Source organism: Artemia sp. Qi Xiang Cuo, chromosome 12 (assembly GCF_049724085.1).
Source record: "Artemia sp. Qi Xiang Cuo chromosome 12, ASM4972408v1, whole genome shotgun sequence".
Taxonomy (NCBI): Eukaryota; Metazoa; Arthropoda; class Branchiopoda; order Anostraca; family Artemiidae; genus Artemia; species Artemia sp. Qi Xiang Cuo.
The window spans coordinates 10,192,022-10,205,540 of NC_142805.1; the positions used below are offsets into that span (position 1 = coordinate 10,192,022).

The window sequence follows — 13,519 nt, forward strand, 5'->3', positions numbered from 1 at the left end:
AGCTAGTCAGCCAATCCAGCCAGAAAAGGCAAATGCAGAATTGGTGTCAGTTTACTTGTTTTCAACTGTTATGAAGCTGAAAGCTAAAATATAGTAAATTAAGTTTTGTATTTCTGCTGCACCCCTTCTCCAATATAATCTCAAAGTATGAACCGGAAAATAAGTCAGACGTCATCAAATTACTAGGTGTATTAACTTGCCTTAAACAAGTTCTGCTTTTTGCCATCTATTCATATTCTCTGCCATCTACATAAAATTGCCCAATTCCTTTAGTTTGACAGATACCCTTGCAGAGACCACAGATTATTTTAGTTGCAAAACAAAATTGAAGCTGATAACTTAATCTCTTTAAGTAAGATAATAGAAGTTTTTAGATATGGGTTGTGATGGTGGAACTATTCCTCGCCGTGACGAGTTGGTCATTACCAAGAAGCGTCCTGAAAGGGTGTGTATTTTGTGGTTTAGTCTTATAGCTAGGCTACTATTTTGGAAAGTAGGCTAGGTGAATAATTTCTCTAAAATGGATCAAGAGCCTAAATGTGGGTTAAGTTGGTGATGATAGGCTTTTTGCTTGGTATTGTCAGAGAACTAACTGGAAGAAAGAAATATGCTAAGAAAACAATTCTTACTTCATAATATGCAGGATAATTATAGTTAACACATTTTTTATACAGCCCCACCATGGAGTTAAAAACCAGGGTAAATTTTTTGTTATTCATATTATTGACTCATGAGTAAAGTAAACATACCACTTGATGCCTTTTTTATGCTCTTTCCATAGCCTATATAGCCTAGGCCTAATAATCATTTTGGTCAGAAGTGAATTTTACCCCCACCCCTATATATACAAATTCAGGGTATATATTTGTACATTAGGGAGGTGGGGGTAAATTTTATTTCTTATATAAATGAGAGGTAAGTTTAAAATTTCCACCCACCCCCTAATGTGCAAATATATAGGCTACCCTGAATTGGTATATATAGGGGTGGGGTAAAATTCATTTCTGACAAAGATGATATTTATATTTGGAAAGAGCATAAAAAAAGGGATTGAGTGGTATGTTTACTTTACTTGTAAGTCAATAATATGAATACCAACAAATTTACCAAAACCAGTATCAAGTTGAGCAAAGTTCTGTGAAACTAAAACCCTGACATCTTGTTACCAAATAGGGGTAAAATTCTACTTTAGCTACTTTTGACTATCTTGGAAAGGGGTTAGGTTAGGAAAATGAAAGTTTCAGGGATGGGTCTACAGGCTAAAGTATGGGTAAATTTTTACCAAATCATATTATTGACTTACAAATAAAGTGAATATACCACTTGATGCCTTTTTTATGCTGTTCATTAATATAATAATCATTTTTGTTGGAAATGAATTTCAGCCCCACCCTATAGCCTATATAGGTACCAATTCAGGGTATATATTTGCACATTGGGGGGTGGGGGAAAAGTTTAATCTTACCTCTCATTTACATCAGAAATAAAATTTACCCCCACCCCCTAATGTACAAATATATACCCTGAATTGGTATAAACAGGGGTGGGGGTAAAATTCATTTCCAACTAAAATGATTATTATGTTTGGAAAAAGCATAAAAAAGGCATTGAGTGGTATGTTTACTTTATTTGTAAGTCAGTAATATGATTCAGTAAAAATTTACCAAAGTATATCCCAGGAAAGTATTTTGAAATACCTACCTCCTCTCCTTTTCCCTCTAGAGGGTCCTGACCTTTGATGACCTTTGAAAATCTGTGTTATAAAAGTGAAACCTTGCAAGATAGATCTCCCACTTAAATGAAGTACAGTAAAATTGTTTTCAGCTTAACAACCTTGCTCAGTCCTAATTTATAAGGTTTGAAAGATATGCAAATACATTTCCTAAATTTTGAGAAAAAAAAACCATTGATATGGCTTAAAATTCTACTCAAATAACAGGAATTGCATTTTCAGAACTAAAGCCAGAGAAAAAGAAATGGATAACTGAAAATTAAAGTAAAATGTTTTGTCAAAATTTCAATACTTGTCAAGTAGGCAAATTTCAGGACCCTTTAGAGAGAGAAAGAGTGGAGGTAAATACTTCAAAATATCTTCCCAGGACATACTTTAGCCTGTAGACACATCCCTGAAGGTTTCATTTTCCTAACATAACCCCTTTCCAAGATAGCCAAAAGTAGCTAAAGTAGAATTTTACCCAAATAGGAATTAAGAAGAATCAGATATGTCAACAAATAGCTAAAAATCAAAGCTATGCATCAATATGGTGATTATTAAAATTATTTAAAATCAAACACTTAAAATTATTAGTCTATTGACTTACCTAGAAGGACATCCTTTTGGAAAAAACACTTATTGTATTTTGATGTATATATCCTTTCAGTTCTTTTCATATATTAACAAATAGCTGATTGTTGTCTGATTCTAAAATTGTAACTTTTACTTCTTGATATTTATTCTATAAAACACAAGTATTAAATATATTTTTTTCTTTTCAAATGTATATTCAAAACAGTTATCACAATTTGAATTTATGATGACAAATTACTCCCACTGGGCTGGCTCTAGTAAGAGACAATTGGGTCTACACTTGCATTGTGTCATGCTGTAGGCTAGTAAAATAGGGGCAGTTCTAAAACCTGTATCTATTTCTCCAGAATGCCAAAGAAAAGTGGCCTTTCCCAAAAGAGTCTTTTGCCCAACTTTACCCTCAACATCCCCCTGATGTGCAAATATATAGCTCAAATTATATATCTCCTATTTATTCTCCCAATGCATCTAGTTGTATCAACCCATGTACCTGTAAATTGAATCAACTGTATTGAAACAAAACTAGAAAAACAAGCTATGGGTGGCAGAATACATTGAAAATATATTATTTAAGCTATATATTTGTACAATAGGGGGATTGAGTGGTAAAGTATAGCAATGCTGCATGCAAAATGTGTTAACTACAATTATTCTGCATATTATGAAGCAAGGATTGTTATCTAAACATGTTTCTCTCTCCCCAATTAGTTCTCTAGGCAAATATATTTTGCTCTCTAGGAAAGTAATTGGGTAATTTTGTACATTAGGGCCTCTTGAGTAGGAAATATCTTGATAAAATATAAACATACACTGCTATTAGGTTCAGTTTTTTATCAGGAGTAGATCTAGGTGGGGCAGACACCCCAGGAGGGGGTAAAACAAGCTTAAGTTATAATATTTTTGGGCAAAGTTATAATACTTACAGTATTGATGGTGTGGCAAGGGATGGCAAAGTCTACATTTGCCCCCCCTCCCCCTAAGAAAAAAACTAACCCTGAGTCTGTTCTTTTATGAAATTTTTAAACCTCAGTCTTTGAATGTTACCAGTAGTTGAGTAGGTACATCAAATTTACAAAAGGACTGAAAAGATTACATGGAAACAGATCCTGGTGTTTCATTTGTCTCTGTTTTTTGGCCCTTGGTCATAAATTATAATCCATAGCCTACTGTTTCAGCAGGATTATAAGCCACATTGAGGCTGTTTTTATTTTTTTTTTATTTTTAACAAAGTTTTTAAAATCTGTTAACCTATAATCTTAAAGGGTACTTCAAGGTTTTTAAAAAAATCAAGGCTAAAAATGTATTCCTAATGCCTCATTTATGCTATGGATCTATGTCTGAAAACTTCACTTTATAGCATAAAGACCATCAAAAACCAGTAGTCTTTTCAAGACAGAAAAGACAGATAATTATTTTAGAAATTTTCTATGGCATATTTGAGACTAGTCTATGGATCCATTCCTTAAAGTTTTATTTGCTCCACTTTAACTACTTTCCAAGACAGCTATAACTCCCTCATCTAGAGTTTTTACTTTCACCCCCTCTAAATAAAGTATTTTTTTAAAATATTAATTTACTAGCTAAATGATAAACATGCTATTCAAGGTACATATAGCCCTAGACTATATAGACAAGTTCACGGGCTTTTGTGGGTTTGTCATTTTTTTCTATGTACTTATTTCTCAGTTATTTTGTAACCTCATAGTCATTATAAAAAACAGCAAAATTTTGTGTATTTCATAAAGCTGTGTCTGCTTCTATTGGGGTGGGGGAAGGGATTCAATTACAACAGCAATTGTTATTTATTGGGAAAGAGCCTTGAATGGTATGTTCCTTTTTCTAATCTGATTTCTGCCTTTTAACTATCCTTAGCCTCATTTGATGCTAAAATTAATACTTTGTTCAGTGGTGTCAATTCATGAAAATGTTGGGGTGCAGGTGCAGTTCTTATTTATTTATTTATTATTATTTTTTTCAATGAAAACACTATGTATTTGTATTTTGGTATTGTATTTTTCAATTACAATACAAAAAAAAAAAAAATATATTTTCGAAATCTAGCAGGGAATTGCCTCTGATCCCGCCCCCTTTTAAATGGCTCCACTGACTGTGCTGATGTTTGAAAGGCACTCAATTCCTAATTTGTGTCCTGATTTTCCTTGTTCCTTGGGTTTATTTTTAGTAAAAAACAAAAATCAGAATGCCCAGAAAAAAAATATACCATTTGATTCTCTCCAATGCTCTTTCCATCACTGCTGTTTAAATTCTACCTCCGCTCTCCCTAATAGAGCAAAATCTAGCTCTCAACTGTAAGCAGAAGTTGCTGATTTTGCTGGCCAGTGATTACTTTATGTGCCTATTTCTTATTAGCAGTTGGCTCACAATGCTGAATAGACTCAATTCAAAGGGGAAAAAAATCAAGGACCTTTTATATATAAAGCCTAGGAGTAGGACTATATCTGGCCCTTTTAGGATGGCTTGGACATGATTATGATAAAAGACATTATGATAAAATGTGGGAATGCCACATTTTGTCAGTGGTGCCATATAAAACCAAGAAATTACAAATAAAAAAACTAGCTAGTTACCAAAGAAATAAGAACTTGAAAGCATTCCTTGGGCATGATTTAGGCCCTGAAAGTTTCATTTTTCTAACTTAACTACTTTCCAAAGGTAGCAAAAAGCACCTTATCAAAAAAAGCCCATCATTGATTGTTCATAAGTTCAACTACAAAAAGTAATTCAAACCAATAAAACTAGCAAACTTTTACAGCCTAGAGCGTTTGCTAGTTTGGATATTAGATAAGGCATGCCTAAGCCAAATCATTACCTTAATTCACACTTTGAAGCAAAATAAGGTTCAAGCTGGATCTGTTCTTTCTGCTCTGTGTCTATGATGGTAATTTGGAATGTCACTGTGATGGGCCCAGTGATGTTGCATTAGTTGGCAGATGGGAGGGATGGACTGTCCCACTTAAATTTCCATGGCTTGTTGTTCTATTCTTTGTCAAGTCTTGACTTGAAGGAGACATTAGTGGGTGAAGTCATGGTTTTGTCTTGAAAGTTGTTCTAGTTGTTGGAACTATGCTCAGTGAAAAATTTTTGGTGCATTGTGGTCTTCACTCTTGGCTTTGCTAGCTTCTGCAAGTGTCCTCTAGTGTTGTGTTGACCTGTATGTTTCATGAGGAGGATGTTGTTTGGTTGACTATTATATTTGTAGGTCAGCATCATATCACATCTGCAACATCTGAAGACCAGTGTTGGTAGTTTCAGGTGCTCCAGTCTCTTATCATATGGCATATTTTGCAGACCTGTGATGCATTTGGTGGCATGTCTTTGAACACCTTCAGTTATGCTGGTGTCATGTATGAGGGGGAGGTCAACTATGTTCCAAAGTCGAAGACAGATAGATAGTAGGGGAGCAGCTGGTGATAGTGCATTTCAGCAGGCCTAGACTTGAGTTAGCTTTTGACACCACTTGTTGCCAATGCCCATGGAATTTCAGTTGCTCATCAAAAAGTACTCCCAAGTTTTGTTCTTCATTATCAGGCTACTACTTCTGGTCATATATTGTATACTGGTGGTGAGGATTGTTATTGCCAAAATGGAGGACACTGCATTTACTGATGCTGAACTCGAGCAGCCATTCAGTGGTTCACTTCTGGAGACCTCTGAAGGTCTGATTGCAGGCTTTGTTGAATGGCTGGTCGAAAAAGCTTGGAGTCAACAGGATAAAGAGTGATGTTATTTTTGGCTTCCTTTGTCATATTGTTTATGTAAATGAGGAAGAGGGTGGGGCCTTGGACAGTACCCTGAGAAACTCCACTGACCACATCACATGGTTTGAAGAATACTTTATCACTGTTATTGTTGAAAAGTTAGACCTGCTGATCTTTGGTTTGTCAGGAAATCCATCACCCATTCTACTACACCAGTGTGGATGGCAACTGCCAATAATTTGGCCCTAAAAGCGTCTGCAGGGCACCTTGTTGAACCCTTTGGCGAGGTCAAGCAAAATAAGGTCAACAGGTACTCCCATCTCCAAAAGGTCCATGATGATATTGTAAGTTTCAAGTAAGTTGGTCTCCATTGACATTGCCAACAATCAATCCCCAAGACACACCTATTGGAAAAAAAAAATCAGTATTTATATGATAGGCATTTTCTTTGATTTTAACACAACACTTGTACTATTAAAGCACAAAATTGAAATCGAAAAGAAAAGCCTATATTGACACTAAGTTTTTCTGCACTATAATCTATTAATCTGTTATTTTTATAACATATTTTAATGTTATTATTTTATATTATTTTGATGAAAATATTACTTATAATATTATATATTATTTATTATTTTAGAATTATATATTATTATATAGCATTATAGAATTATATATTATTTTGATGAAAATATTATTTTATATTATTTTATTTATATTATATTATTTATTATTTTATATTATTTAATATTATTTTGCCAGATTCATCATTCAGGCTGGAAAATTCTATTTCCATTAGTTTCCATCTTTTAATTCCAAAGTATGATGTCTTAAATCTTTACTATGGCTGATCAATTGGAAAGATTATGCTTGCAAGATAAACATGGCTTAATTTTCCAATTCTTGCACAAAGACATTATCAATACATCATGCATTATTTGGATTTTATCCATGTTTATAACTATAGTGTGGCTTGGGATAGATCTAGACCTTAAATTACACATAGGAAGGTGCTTTCAATTACCTGTTGCTCTTACCAGCTCTTATAAATATTCCTTTATTTCTGAGACTTAAAATACTGAATAAAAGCCAGTTAGCCTACCTGTCTGAAATTTTTCAGGGAAAACATTTCTCCTAATTTTGGTTTTAGGCTGCTTTTCTTTGACTTGAGGTTTTAAAATGGTTGTGATCCTAGAGGATAGGTCTTTTTTGTCATCTTGGTAAGCAATTTTGATTTTGATGAAAATAGATAGTTAGTAAATAGAGTTTTAGCATTTTTTCTAACAGTGTTCACTGTAGCTATGTTTTGTGATGGAAGAAAGTTGTATTTTTGATTAATTTTCTTCTCTCAAAGAAGTCAAAATGTAATTCTCAGACTACATTGTGAAAGTATGGATATTTTGAAAAATTGTACAACACCCACAGGAAATTTTTGCATCTTTTTTGGCTCTCATGAATTCTGATGAAAATTTCAGGCAATATTTTTCTTTTGAATTTCCATTTCATTTTTGCATACTGTTGAAAGAACCACAAACTATGTACTTCAGAAGCCAACTGAGATGAAACTTAAAAAAACTGACTTCAATTGCATGCAGCAACTTCCAGTATCCACATTAAAATTTTGCAAAGATGATAATATTTTTGAAGCTTGTTGCCAGAATCACAATGCAATAGCCAATTTTGCGCCACCATAACTAACTATATCCAAATCCAATTGAATTTTGCTACAGGTTTTGTAATATTTTTCTCTATATTTTAGGTTTTAGTGTGTCATGTTAAAAAAAAGAATGAATTGGTAAGGCCTCCCCTGCCTAGATGTGATGTTTCTTTTAATGTTTGCCAAATCATTTTTTACACTTTCTATGTTTTGCAATTATATAGAATAATACAATCAATTCACTCTACTACCAGTGAATGTTAAGTCATGCTGGTAGTTGTCAGTTATGATTCCGTGCTATGAATGATAGTCAATTGTTTCCCAATAATAGTTTCATTGTCATATTTTCTTTCTCTTGCAGAAAGACAAAGATGCAGAATTGTTCTTCAGATGGAGAATGTGTGCTCTTTCACAGACACCTCTACAAGAACCTGTTGTTACTTGTCCTCTTGGAAGACTTTACAACAAAGAAGCTGTCCTCCAAAAGATGATTGACAGAGCATCTGGAACATCAGTGGATGTTGTGGCTCATATTAAAAACATGAAGGATATAAAAGTTGTCAGTTTGACCCCAAATCCTTCATTTAAAAGACAATCAGCAGACAAGGGTGATGTGTATATTGATAGATCTGTATCTCCATACATTTGTCCAGTTGTTGGCATTGAAATGAATGGCAAATTCAAGTTTATTGCCTTGTGGTCATGTGGCTGTGTTCTGTCTGAGAAAAGCATTAAAGAAATGAAAACTGATATTTGTCATAAATGCCAGAAGCCATTTCTTGAAGATGATATTATCGTGCTTAATGCAGCAGGTGAAGATTTAGAGCATCTTGAAAAACGCCTTGCTAATAAGAAGGCTAATGGGAAAGGTGAAAAGAAAAAAAGTGAAAAAAGAAAGGCTGGCGAGTCCTCTTCTATACCAGACAAGAAAGTAAAAAATTCTGAGGTTAAGCCAAAAAGTGAAGCATCTATGGTTACTCTTAAAAGTTGTAAACAGGAAGCATCAGGATCTTCAGTTACAAATGAAGTGTATAAGTCAATATTTACCTCTGACATACAAAAGAGATCTAGCCAAACTGATTGGATCACTCATACATCTTTCTAGTATTTGTCCGTTTATGTTTTTTTTGTACTTTTTTTCTTTTAAAGTGTTACAAAGTGTATGGCGGTATCTATTCATATTTGTAGGATGTTGCTGTTGTATGTACAATTTAAATAAAATTCACTGGTATATTTATTCTTCTTCAATTTATGCTTCTCTAAATTTCAGTAAGTGTAAGAGAGAGGGTTTGAGACAAAAGAATATACTACTAACAAGTCACTACAGCACCAAGATACCTAAGGTCACCACAGCTATGTATACTCCTCCTCCATCCCAAACTAATCGAAGCCTCCTTTTTTACACCCTCCCAAGAAATTCCTTTTTCCCTTGAATCTCCTTATAACATCTTCCACCCCATTTGATAGTGATCTGCTCTATGTTTGGCTCTAGATGGTTGCCCGAAAAGGATGATCTTGGGTAATCTGTCGTCCTTTATCTGCAGAATGTGTCCAAGCCATCTCAACCATTTTTTCATTAAAATAGGACTGACCCATATTTTTTGAACATCCTAGTGTATGAGATACTCAAAATTATGCAGTCAGATTTTGTCATTAATTTTAAGTCAGGTTAAATTTTAGAAAGGAATCTTTATAATGGAAGGAGCCAGTAAGAGCTTGGTTTCTATTTCTCTTTCTTTCTCTACGATGAGAGGTTTGTGTATAATTTATCTTTGCTCGTAATTTTAGCACAAAAAACAACAATTTTCCCTCCTTCATATCTCCATTGTAAATTCCTGCATATGTGACTGAGATAATGTGACATTCTTTTATTTGGAGTTACCTGACATTCTGAAAACATTTGGCAAATTTTTGTTCTTGCAATGTAATATCAGAAATAAAATGAAAATTCTAGTTTTGTGCTCAAGTTTTTGCATGAAGTGCATATGTTCATTTACCTACTTTTTTTTATTCAGACAGAACACCAGAATTGCCAACATAGAATACTAAGTCCCAAATGTGTTGTTTGGATTAAACGTTCAGTTTCAATTAAACGTTCAGTATCTTTGAAACTTGTTTCTTGTGGTTGAAGCTTCAGAAATACTTCTATGCTCCTAAGAAACCAATGTCTAGTTAAGAGGGGCCGGTGTTCCCTACCTCCTCCCTCCCTTATGGGAAATTCCTCAACATGCAAAATTGAGCAGCCAATGAGAAATAAAAAATTGGATACTCAAAATGTCGATAAGATATGCTAAGGGGAAAAAAATGACCAGATGTCTGATTTTTTAATGAAAATTAACAAGCATTTTCAGTAACATGATTGAAAAAAGAAATGAATGGAATCAAACAGTTCATCACATTCGCTGAGAAAAAATAGACAGAACTCCTTAATCCAAATAAGTAAGTAATAGAAAACAAGGGATAAAAAGCCAAACAAAAGAACATTGAGTAAATGATTTTTTATAAGGCCAACAAAAATACTGGACAAAACGAGACGAAAATTTCGTGAGGACAACAGCTTCCCTTCTTTGGCCCTATAGCATAAAGTCTCAAGAAAATATGTTCACATTTCTGAGCGAAAGATAAAGATTTATTGATGAAGAATCCCATACAATAATAGAATTTATTTTACCATACAATTTGGAATCAAAACATTTGTTCCCTCTGGAAAGGCTCCATGACCAGGGAGTCCTTAAAAATGGGTAGAACTTCTTATTCTACCTTTGAATAATGGACAAACTGCAAAACTTACAGCCCTTTCCCTAGGGGCTGTGGGTGGCTTATTATCCCCAGAGGCATATTTATTAAACCTTTCATTTATGATGAACAATATAGCTATCTCAAAATTTCATTTCGATGTCTTCGGGGAAAAAGTGGGAAGGAGGCTAGTTGCCCTCCATTCTGTTTGGTTGCTTAAACTTTTAATTTCTGTTTGAATGAGCCCTCCTCTGGTCTTTTAGGACCCATGGTTCGATACAATCCTCTATGGGGGAAACCAAAGGATAAACAACACACATCCATGATCTTTCTTTGGCAAAAAATACACAATTACAAAAATTTGTCAATGAGAGCTTGACACCTCCACAGTAGGGTTCTCTGACGGTTTCACAGTTAGGGAGGGTAGAGGGACAGATGCCTCAAAGGGTGCATTTTGACTCCAAATCATTGTAGCTCTCATTGAGGCTTCGTATGAATACAGAACTAGTTCTAAGTAAGGGGGAGGTAGAAATTGTATATATATATATATATATATATATATATATATATATATATATATATATATATATATATATATATATATATATATATATATATTCTCCCTCTTGAATTTTGGGAATATTTGTGATCTGTGCTGTTATTGTGAAAGTATAGAATAACATTGAAGCCCAAAACAAGCAGAATTTATTCTCTATAGAAGGGGACTGGCCCCTCCTAATCCCCAACCTACCCATTGTGGTCGTAGAGACTTCGGAAGATGCTCATTGGATCGAAAATTTAGAGTCTATTTTTTTTTTAAGTCGAAAGTGATTAGGGACCGCCAATCCCCTGAATTATTTTTGATACCTCGTGCTTTTGTTATCCCTTTGGATATCTGATTAACATTTCGAGGTACCTATTTTGTTTTTTCTCTCTGGCTGCTCAGTTTTAAGCGTAAGGGAACTTTCCAGGGGTGGGGAAACGCCTAATATCACCCTATTTAAGTCATTTCTAGTAATACCAGTGAAAGTGGAACAGAACTATAATAATCACAAATGTCACAAGTTACTTTTCAGTTAAAGCAAAGAGCTAAGCTCTTTGCTTTATCAATACCTAGATGAAAGGCATGGAGATTTCATTAGAAAAGTTTTTATATTCTTTTGGGTTTGACAAGGTAGGTGTCTTTATGATGGCATCCACTACATGTTCTGACAGGCTAATTCTATGTCTAATAATGGAAATTCAACTCCATGTTGCTGGTCAGCTTTTTTCTATGCGTTGCTGTACTGCTATGAATTTCTAGTCTAGATAAGTTTCATTTTTAAGTTATGGATATCTGCCCTTGCAAATAAAGGTACGTTCCATCATGGAGTGCGCATAAAAGTCAATATCGTTTTGCCTCTAGGCAATAGTCTTTATGTGTCTGAGAATATTTTTTTTTCTGGAGGATGCTGTAGTCATGAAGTTATATTCATAGGAGCATCCTTAGTAACATTGGAGACAATTGGCGTTTCAGATTATTCAGGAGTGTTTCAACCAAGTGTGTTTTGATGAACATTTCTGGATCCAGAAAACTAAAGTGTATAAACTTCTTTTCAATCTTTGGATATTTATTCCGTACTGTTGGAGGACTTCGGTACATAAGAGACTAATGACTTATTTTGCATGATAACAGTTCTCAAGCCCGTCGTAGAGGTCTTCAGTTCTGACTTCTGAATTTGCTTAGGGATTGAAAAAAGGTAGGCTATTGTTCTCACAAATGAATCATTTATATCCTGGAGTGCCAAATAATGTTTCTTATAAATAGTAGCAGTAGTAGTAGTAGTAGTAGCATGCAAATATTGACTTTTGGTTAGTTCTACATCCTTGACAACAAGCTCTGTAAGTTTAAACTTCATACTCCAAGCTGTTCCGAAGATATTGCTGATACTCCTTTTTGAAAACCTGCATGCACACAGTGTTTTTTTATTCAGTTCAACTTCTCCTTCAATATTCAGGTATTAGTAATAGTAGTATACACATATTGCATTGTGGTGAGTATATCACATCGGAATTTACTTTGGGGTCGAAAAAGGTAATGTTCTCAGAAATGAATCATTTTATATCCTGGAGTGCCAAATAATGCTTCTTAAGTCCACTGAAATTGCTTTTCTTTGACAGGAGTATGCAGAGCTTATTCCAACTGGATAAATTCGGGATTTCCAGCCATTTTCTTTTAAAGGTTAGCATCATGCTCAGCTTCAGATATCACAATATTATCTACAATGACTGCAAACCCAGAGATACCTTCAAAATCCTCTTCAATGTTTAACTCGAATTCGTGTTGAGCTGAAGGGCAGTCATTTAAATTTGTAGCATCAATAAGGGGTTTTAAAGTTGTTAATCTTTCTGAATCCATGTATAGGCATATAGACCAATAGCCATGCCTAGAATCTAGTTGCGAAAAGAATTTTGCCCCATAATTATTCTGTATGACCTCTTAGAAGATTCATATAAGATAGTGAGGCTTTCTTTATTGCTTTATTCAATTCATGGGGGCCAATCAAAGCTCTCAAGGTTCCACTACTCCTTTGGGCAACTGCAGCAAAATTGACCCAGTCTACAATGACTGGGTCTGCTGGGTTTTTGATTGCAGTAGGTTCTTGCATATTTTTCAAATTTGGTCCCGCACTTATATATTACTTTGTCATTAGCTCTGCTGGATACGCGCACCACTTTCTTGTAGTTTTAATTCAGCAATATACGGTTCAATTGTTTCACCTTCTTGTTGATCACGTTTGTTAAATTTTGTATTTTTCTGAATCACTTAGTGTTTGTGCGCTGAAAATGTCTCTTCAAACCAGATTAGTAAATATAGGCAATGTACTTTTTCGCTTTTCTAAGTCTATGAGCCGTGAAACATCAGCTTTGAATGATCCTTGAATTTTAACCAAGTTTCTTTCAGTTTGTATTATGCTTAGTAACTAACATGGAGCATGGAGTAATTAGCTGAGTAGTTAACTCTGGACATAGAGCACTTGTATACAAGTCCATCTCACTCCTGAAACTATGTGTTAATCTTCAAAATAGAATATAACTGTAAGAGCTTTTTTATCACCC

The 13,519-nt window shown here is 34.3% G+C and overlaps 1 protein-coding gene across 1 annotated transcript; it reads left to right on the top strand.

Moving 5' to 3' along the window:
• Nucleotides 1–288: 288 nt before the first annotated feature.
• On the top strand, nt 289–8,917 carry LOC148945756 (replication termination factor 2). Its single transcript, XM_089097730.1, has 2 exons — nt 289–445; nt 8,046–8,917. The coding sequence occupies exons 1-2, from the start codon at nt 377–379 to the stop codon at nt 8,787–8,789; spliced, it is 813 nt and encodes a 270-aa protein (XP_088953856.1). The 5' UTR covers nt 289–376; the 3' UTR covers nt 8,790–8,917.
• Nucleotides 8,918–13,519: the final 4,602 nt, after the last annotated feature.

Excerpts from the sequence above, each read along its gene's own strand:
- LOC148945756 (XM_089097730.1), top strand. The coding sequence starts at position 377 with ATGGGTTGTGATGGTGGAACTATTCCTCGCCGTGACGAGTTGGTCATT. Across the intron at positions 446-8,045 it reads CCAAGAAGCGTCCTGAAAGG|AAAGACAAAGATGCAGAATT; the intron begins GTGTGTATTTTG and ends TTTCTCTTGCAG.